This window comes from Solanum pennellii, chromosome 10, assembly GCF_001406875.1.
Source record: "Solanum pennellii chromosome 10, SPENNV200".
In the NCBI taxonomy this organism is placed as follows: domain Eukaryota; kingdom Viridiplantae; phylum Streptophyta; class Magnoliopsida; order Solanales; family Solanaceae; genus Solanum; species Solanum pennellii.
In genome coordinates, this window is record NC_028646.1 from 24,219,748 (window position 1) to 24,228,938 (window position 9,191).

The 9,191-nt window shown below is 36.6% G+C and overlaps 1 protein-coding gene across 1 annotated transcript in view; it reads right to left on the reverse strand.

Moving 5' to 3' along the window:
- LOC107002695 overlaps positions 1–1,962 on the reverse strand; it is a 12,698-nt gene extending 10,736 nt beyond the window's left edge. Inside the window, exons 1-4 of the mRNA XM_015200835.1 lie at positions 1,563–1,962; positions 647–820; positions 430–522; positions 274–342 (exon numbers count right to left, since the gene is read on the reverse strand). Of these exons, the coding sequence (XP_015056321.1) occupies positions 274–342; positions 430–522; positions 647–820; positions 1,563–1,805 (579 nt within the window). The 5' untranslated portion in view covers positions 1,806–1,962. The remainder of the gene's footprint in view (positions 1–273; positions 343–429; positions 523–646; positions 821–1,562) is intronic.
- Between the last annotated feature and the right edge of the window lie 7,229 nt (positions 1,963–9,191).

Genomic DNA, 9,191 nt, shown 5'->3' on the forward strand with positions numbered 1-9,191 from the left:
ATAGAGATATATATCAATTTTACACCAACAAGAATCAGTCAAACATAAACAATCTTAGGCATATCCATTGTTCATTGACAACGATTTCAGTGTAATTCACATCTGTCTGCCTTCCCTTTGGGGGTGAAGGGGGTGTTCTTGAGTTACAGCACAAAACAGCAACTTAACAGACAAACAATAACTAATTAATTAAGTCATCAAATTCGATGATAAAAAGCAATCAGTTGGAGACACAAATTGTAAAATTTTCCACTGACATGAAACGACACGCACCTGCTGCATTAGGGAAGTAAATGCATCCTTTGAGAGACCAAAACCAATCGCAGCCATTTCTGCAACAGACTGAAAAACCGAGCAGTCACATTCCAGAATTCTCAAACCAGTAGCATAATAAATAAAAGATGCAAATGCTTATAAGTTGTAACCCACCTCTACAGCAGATATCATCTTATATCCCCATGAGTCCATAGTACATTTCCATTCAAGAAAGCCCTCAGGTATTACTGGCTCTGAATTCAGTTCCTGCAAGTGTATAATGCTTGTTTTACTTACTAGCAGCAATTTTCAGGTCTTATGGCACTAATTGTCACCATTGATATCTCATCTTTGAATAACATAAATGAAATGGGGAAATGAGAGGAGAAACCTTAAAACTGGTAATCTTTGGACGGGGACCAACTCTCCACATGTATCTCCATTTAGGGTCTGGTCCAGATGGACTAGATGGTTGATTTTCTTTAGGCATTGCTTTAAGCTTCTCTTTCATTTCCTCATCAACCAGGCTACGTGGGACTTCAACTCCTTCAGGTGTCACCCCGACCTGTCAGACATTGACATGAATAGTTTTCCAAAAAAGAGGCTTAATGAGCACTTGGGCAGACTTGGAATTTATCGAGCCGATTGAGTACATCTATCTTTCTAGTTATTAATCGACAAAACTAGCTATCACTTCTCTATGATTGACAGCAAAACCATGAGAAGGAGAATTAAAGCAAAATAATTTTGTTATCTAAACATGCAGTACAAGCAGCAGAAAATACAAACTGTATGATTCAATGCCATTTTTAAAGCTATTTTCACTTGCCAGTTCGTCGTTTGACATATGCAGACAATGGAGAATATAGTAAGTAAACCAAATCGGTCAGATGAGATAATTTCACCCAACAAAAGGCTATTTTTACTGGCCACATTATTTTTGCCAAGCTTGATAAAAGCATAAGTGGTCAAACAGAAGAAGAAGTCTTTACTTTATCATAAAACCCATGACCCTAATTTCTTCCAGTACACAGTAGGTAAGCTGGAGCCTCACATGATAAGAAATCTAGAAAAAGGAATTCAGGCTAGGGTTTTGATTCATTGCCTTTGCTAATGCCGAAATTAATCCGTTTCTAGGTACTGAGGACACCAAACTGATCAAACTCAGATAAGAAAACACACTCAAATTGGAGTAAATATAATGCCTAAACTAATCAGTATTTGAATGACTTTGATGTTGAGAGAGAAAATCATTAACAAGACTTGTGAATGATAAAAGCTTTGGAAATACAAAAGTTGGGGATGACCTGATAATGTAGATGAGGGCGCTCCTGAAGGCGCTTAAATTCTTCAGGCTGTTGGAAGTACTTTTCCATCATATCAATGAACTTATCATTATCTTCAGCGGTACACCTCGGATCCTTCACCAATAAAGCTCCAGTTTCTCTTAGGGTTCGACTCACCTCCAAGCACATACTCTTAATATGGGAATCCAACTCATCGCTACAGATTTCCAGATAGGGTGCCAGATCAATTACAGGAAGCTCCATTTCCAACTCAATGGCTGCTAAATGCTAGTGGCTTCGACTTTCGCCTCTTTTTAGTGCCTGCCTAAACGGCGCACCGGATCACAATCTCTGCTGGTTTTCACTTTTCAGTTTTGATATAGGCTGATTACAACCCGCCTCATGCGCAAAAAATATTGGTTACACAAATAAATTAGTACTCTCTCAGTTTATTATTACTATATTCTTAAAATTAATTGTAAAATCTAAAATCATGCCACCACCATCAAATAAAAAGTCATAATTATTATAAAATAAAGTATTTATAGTAGAATAAAATGACAAGAAGAAAATAAGAGGCACAAAGTGATACTAGTAGTTTTTCTCTGTTATTGAATGTTTTCCTTTTTACTTATTCTTGCCTTGGTTCTTACTTTGTTGCAAGAAGAGGGGTATATATAAACACATATATACTTAGGCATCAATGATGTTACATAGATATCTATTTGTCGTATGTATACTTGAGCACCAAATATATTATATGAATACCCACTTTACAATACTTTGTAAATGTGTGTATATATATGTTACCACAAAATATATTTATGTGTATATTCATTTCACAATATTCCCCTTTGGATGTCCTATGTAAAGATATTTTGGTAAAAGAAAAGGTGCAGTAACACGCTTTTTTGATGCCTTATTAATAGTATTTATCATAACAATCCAGTTGGATAAAATCCGGTTAAGAAAAAAAGAGTAGCGTATATTTACTCATTCTGATGAAGACATCACTTAACAACTTGAAGATGACATAGTCCAATTTTGTATCTCAACTTTTCAAAGGTTAAACTTGGTAATGCCTTGGTGAATATATTTGTTAAAAATTATCACTTGAACGAACTTAGAGCATCTATGTCACTCTTCTTTTGGAGATCATGAGTAATACATTTTATTAGATCTCCTATGATGTATCCTCCACTTAATTAAGTTATATATGCATTCATATAATGTTGTTAGATTGTCACTTTTCAAAGTATAATACCTTGAAACTTCATGTTCAAAAGGGAAAGGCCAGTTTTTGGGAAATGTGGTGATCTATAAGTCCTATCTACGGGTCATAAGAAGTCCTACGGGTCGTAGAAGTGAAGTTGTAGACTTGGGTTTGAGATTTTGAAATACCAAGTCCTAGTGGTTGACCTAAAAATGGACAGGAGTAGGTTATTTGACGAGTCGTATAATGTGGTCGTAGAATGAGTTCCACACTTGGTTAAAAATTTGATTTACTCTGAATTCCACAGTTAGAGACTACGACCCATAGAAGGTGATACAGATCATAGGAGGTGAAAAACATTTAGACCTCCAATAACTTGATCTACGGACCACCATGACAGGCCGTCGAATATTGTACGGTTCTTAGGTGGCACCATAGATCAGTCCGACAGTTATTCTTAAAGGGTATTTGGGTCTTTTCCTATGTAATCAATACCTATACTATGTCGTCTTACCCCTAAATCAAAGCCTATAAATACTCTTTACCCTTAGAAATTTCCCCCCAACTTATTCATTCCTTGAAATTCTTAAATTCTCTCCAAGGTTCTCTCCAAAAATCTTCTCTCTAGATTAAGGAAGGACGAGCTAGGATTCTTTAAGTTCAAGTCTTCTTTGTTCTTCATTTATTAGGGCTTCAATCAAGGTATGTTGGGAGTTCATCAAATGGGTTCCAATCACCCATTGAGTCCCCAAAGTTTCTTCAATTCTCCAATTCAATTTCCCGAAAAATGATTAGGTTTTCATTCAATTCCTCATGGGTTCTATTTTTATGGATGCAATTGCTTGATTATGATCATATTTTGATGATCTAGACTTATCTACATGTTTCTGGACTAACTACATGTGAACCCATGCATTGATCTATGGACCCTTGTTTATGAATTTATGAAGAAGCTTGAATCTATGAATATATTTTTATGAAATCGTGCGTATTTTTACTAAAGCAATGTGTGACTTAAGTAAGCTTATAGATAACGGTATTTATATGTTGGTCATATGACATCTAGATTGGCCCTCAATGTTTTTGACTTATTTTCCTAAATTAGGCCTTGAATAGTATGGTATTCGGATATGTCATTAACGATTATGGATAATGCTCTTGAAACTATACCCACTAGTAGTAGGACATTTTTAGTATGAAGTTAATAACTATGATCCATATAAAACTATTATGAAAAGGTCATGGATGGTGAAAGATTTTCTCACGCATGGCCTAAGGAGCTACTCTATGATGTTTTTGGCTTGGATTAGTATTTTAATTGTACTTTTCCATGAATGATAATATGAATATGATTAATTACTATTGTGTGAGATTTTTACTTAGCGTTGAGTGTCTTTGAGGTGGAAGCTCAATTAGGTTACTTATGCGTAGCAACCTCTAATCCTAAACTATTTGTCCTCATAGGAGTTGTCTTAGATGATCTAACCAGTAAATCCAACTAACATGATGTGTACGAGTTCTACCTTGGCAAATAAAATTTTCCTTCTTTCGTTATGATAGAACTGAATTCCATGTTATAGCTCATATTGTAACACCTCAAAAATCAGATCTACAAAAGAATTGCAGAATCTACTTGAAGCAGGGAACCACAATAGGGTTCACGGACCATGATAGGGTCCACAGTCTGTAGACATGCTCGTGGCCCAAACTTGGACGTCACATCTAGACGTCAGACAATGGGACCCTTCACGGGTCGTGGTGGCATCTGCGGTGTCGAACCACTAAATCCCCTAGCTTGTCTTTTAGACCTTCCAGGTCTAAGTGAAAACCACGAACACTTTCACGGTATGTGGTCCTTCACATGGACCATGGGAGGGCCCGTGGGAATTAGATAGTGGCCTCCCTTGGCCAACCCTTAGACTCCCACACCAAGTGAAGACCGCAAACACTTTCAGGGTCCATGGTCCAACCCTTCAGACTCCCACCCCAAGTGAAGACCGCAAACTCTTTCATGGTCCATGGTTCATCAAACGATCCGTGGGAGCTAGTAGACTCCCAACCTGAAGCCTCCAGACCTCAGCCCAAGTGAGGACCATGGGACCCTTATGGTCTGTGGTCCTCCACACGATCCATGGTAGTGGTCGTAGTCCAGACCCCTAGATTTTTCAATATATGTCCAAATCACGAACAATCTTGACGGTCTATGGTCCCTTTCACAGTCCATGAAGATGGTCGTGGTCATCCCGTCACAGCTTTAAGTTAGGGCTATTTTAGTCTTTTCCTATTTTGTTAGACTTCTAAACCTCGTCGTTTTAACCCTAAATTTCGTGGTTTTGGCCAGTTTTATCCTAGAAACATAATTAGAACTTACCTAAGTCAAATCATTAATCTAACTTAGAGAAATTAAAGCATTATAGGAGAAAAGAGGTCAAGAACCCTAGTTCAAGACTTAGTAAGATTTCATCAGTTCCAACCCCGAAATCAAAAGATTTTTCTGTGGAATTCGTTTCATCACCAATTATGTGGGATTTCATTAGCGGATTCCTTGCATCCATTAGGTCCCAAAAATCTAGTCAATTTCTTGATTACCTTATTATGAACAGACCTAGGGTTTCTAAAATTACTTACATATATGTTGCAAATCAGATTATTACGTTATTACTAAATTTATTGCGTGAATTTCAGAACCATGGCTTTGTATTTCTTTAGTTCTTGAACTAGACATGCTAGGTCAGGTTTTTCAGTTATTCGATTATACATGCCTCAGTTATTAATGCATCATTATTAGATTAATTGTTGCATCCTCAGTTTACATGTTCAGTTGTAAGTTATCTAGTAATACATATATTCAGTTATAACATGTTAATAATGTAATCTATTGCGAGTAGCATGACATCGAGTTGGACTAGGGTTCTGCGTACCCAAATAGTCTCAGAATTACTAGCCACATAGGTTGTAATTCCCCTTTGTGGGCATCATTTTAGTGATCACGCCAGCATGCCTCTATACGTTTGGCCGGGTGTATTTGGTCCTCGAGCGTATACATGCGACTCCACATTTAGCCAATACTCCATTGCATTGACCATATGTCAGTATAGTCAATATTCAAACTCAACATGTTATCATTTGGTCATTGCATTCAATTAGCTCAATATCCAGTATCTATATTATGTTCAGATTATACTCTTGCTTTATTGCTTGTTCAATTATATGTTTATTTCAGTTTTACTCTATCATGCATGCTGAGTATCTTTCAAGTACTGACACACGCTACATCTTCTGGTGATGTAGGTTCAAGTTCTCAACATTGAGATCATGCTTAGATTTATCCCCAATCTTCAATTTAGCAACATCAGTGGTGAGCCCTCATTCTTCGAGGACTAGTGACATGTTTATTTTTATCACTTTTAGTCTTTAAGTTTTCAGTTTTGCTACATTTAGTTGGGGCATGTCCCAACATTTCTATTTAGTTTAGAGGCTTATTTTTAGACATAATTAGTTTCAGCTTTAGTAATAGAGTTTGATTTCTCTTTTGTATTTAAACTCTCAATTTTCATATATTAAGAAAGTATATGGGTATTCCCATTCATTTTCAGTATCTCTTATTATTTAGCTTCCTTATAGTTTTATTGTTCAATTTATTTTTAGTATGCACATGATTATGCGAACATGGTTAGCTTGGGGTCATCCATGATCCTGGGTCCCGTGTCCGTGCCTCATGGGTTGCTCGGGGCATGACAAACTTAGTATCAGAGCACTAGATTTAAGTGCCCTAAAAAGTTTGAAAAGCCGCACTAAGTAAAGTCCTTTTCAAGGTGTGTGTAGTGCGCACCACATCTAATGAGAGGGTGGCTGCAAAGTGTATTAGGAAAAATCTTCATTTTGTTGTTACTCTTATCATGCGTAAGTTGTGATTTAATTCTATTCTAACTCGGTGTTCTAAATTTCAGTAATCATGCCTCCTTGTAGAGCTAATGAATGATAGGAACACAAATGCAGCTCCTCCAATACCTAACAAAAAATTCTCGAATGCAGAGTTCTGGAATGCCATTCAGATGCTGGCATAGAGTGTGGCCAACCAGAACAATCAGTGGGCTCCAGTTCTTGAAAATGCTAATGTTGTGTCAGCTGCACCTGTAGTTTGAGATTTTGTTTGGATGAATCCACCAGGATTCTTAGGATCTCAAGTTAGAGAGGATCGACAAAACTTCATTGTCTGAAGATCTTCTTTTGTTACAGTGAGTTGAGCTCTAAAGGAAAGGATCAAATCGGTGTAGAGAAGGAGGATTCGACGCGCCATTGATTAGTCCGCGTAACAGTAATGTGTCACCCAATGATCTAAAACACGAAGATGTTGTAGGCTAGAACAAAATGGTGATGAAGCTACTAAAGAATGGATCGTCGATTCGTTTGGCGATCCCAACTAACTGCGCCGAGTGATCCGCTTCAACACAACTTTTTGAAAACTATAAATACTCATTTCGTATATTTAATCGAGTATCAAGTTTTTATCACCAGACATAATATTTAGCTTTTATTTTTGAGTTCTAAGTTTGAAGAGGATTTTGAAGAACTTGAAGATTCAAAGGGTTAAATCTCCAAGAATTTGTGCTTGGGTTTGTTGGATTCTTCACTTGTGGCTTGTAACAAGACTTAAATCTTCATACCCATTTTACTGCAAACTCATTTTTGTATAAATTTCTATCTCTTTTACATGTCTAGCTAAAACCCTAATTCTTGGGGTATGATTTTGTGAATATGGGTTAAATTAGTTATTGGGTCTTGCTTACTGATGTTTATTTGTAGTTTAAATGTGATTTCGTTTAGTAGTTGTGGGTGAATTTGATGAGGTTGTAGTTGAAAATATAATGTCATATATGTGTTTGCGGCTTGCTCGAGAGAGAGGTCATGAAACTAAGATTACTAAATTGATGGCCGGTGGGAGTGGGTCGACGTGAGGTTCACGTCGAGAGAGTGAACCCTAGTCTTATTCCCACACACTCAGCTGAGAGAGTGAGTGGGTTAAGGTGGAGGCTGTTCTTCATGTGAAAAATAGGTGTTCGAGAGGAACCCATTTGAAATGGGGTAAGTTGCTCGAGAGAGAACTTATTCCTTTAAAGTCTAGCCTAATCACAATTATTCTATCAATTTTATACCAAAAGCATGTACCCAATAATCTCGTTTATCTCGTATTCCTATCACATCCAAAGAATCCCACTTCCCATATTAGTACTCTTTTATATTTTCGTTGTTTTTACTTACCTGTGATGATACCCATCATTGATATTTGATTCTTGCGTCACCCCTTTAGATTTAATATGCATGTATTCGTTAATATCTTTAGCTATGACTAGTTAGAACTTAATTTTATTTTTCTATTAGTTCTCACAACCACCATGTGGAAACGACCCCAACCCTTGGTTGAATTACTATACTACGGTACAATCATAGACACTTGCATGGGAAGTTGTGACTTTGATGACGTCACCGATCAACAAGCCAAACACTAAGGTAGAGCTGCATTTGCAACTGCAGTTCTTTAAGTTAAACCACACTTCATGATTCAAATCACTTCTAAAAAACATTTAAACTAATAATTAGCAATACCCGTAAGCTAAATCAGCCCATAATCACATAATTACACCCCAAGAATTGGCGTTTTATCTAGATATCATAAAAAGATAAAAATCGTTACCAAACTCAGTTTCCATCAACTCGGTAAGATTAATTTTGTCTTCACAAAGGTTGAAACTGAAGAATCTCAAAGACCCACTTCCAATTGTTCAAAACTGGAAATCTTCTTCATAGCTAAGGAAAACTTGTCTCTCAGTTAATAATACTCGATATTAAAAAAGAATACACTTAATAATTGCAAAATCCCCTAAATTAAATGTCCAAAAACGTATTTATAGTAGCATAAAATATGTTGCGAATGACCATTCAGAGCAAGCAAGTCGGGCTCGGAAATCAGCTCGACGCTCCACTGTAACATTTTGTAACTCGAAATAGCTAGGAATAATTTTAAGAAACTAAAAATAATCACTTTTGGAAAGATAGGGAAAAGTCTGAAAATTTTCTAAGTTTAAAAAGTGAGTTTTTTGGTCATTTTAAAACGACCATAGCTCCTAGCTTAGGATGATTTAAAAGTAGTTTTTTATATGGTTGGAAAGACCTCGGACGCCGCGAGTTTGCACATTTTTGATATTGTATGAGGGAGATATGCCTATCGTAAGTTGTGTTGTTGGATTGAGGAAGGTCCCAATCCGGGTTTAAGAAAGATCAAACTAGTCTTTTCCCATTTATTTCCTATTTCATTTTAGGGATTAATTTGGGGTAAAAATAAGTTTTAGTTCAGATTGGAAAAGTTATTTTATGCTTATGGCTTGGAGAAGAGAAAAGATAAGAAGGAAAAGGGAGAAAAATCAAGGTTTTGCCAA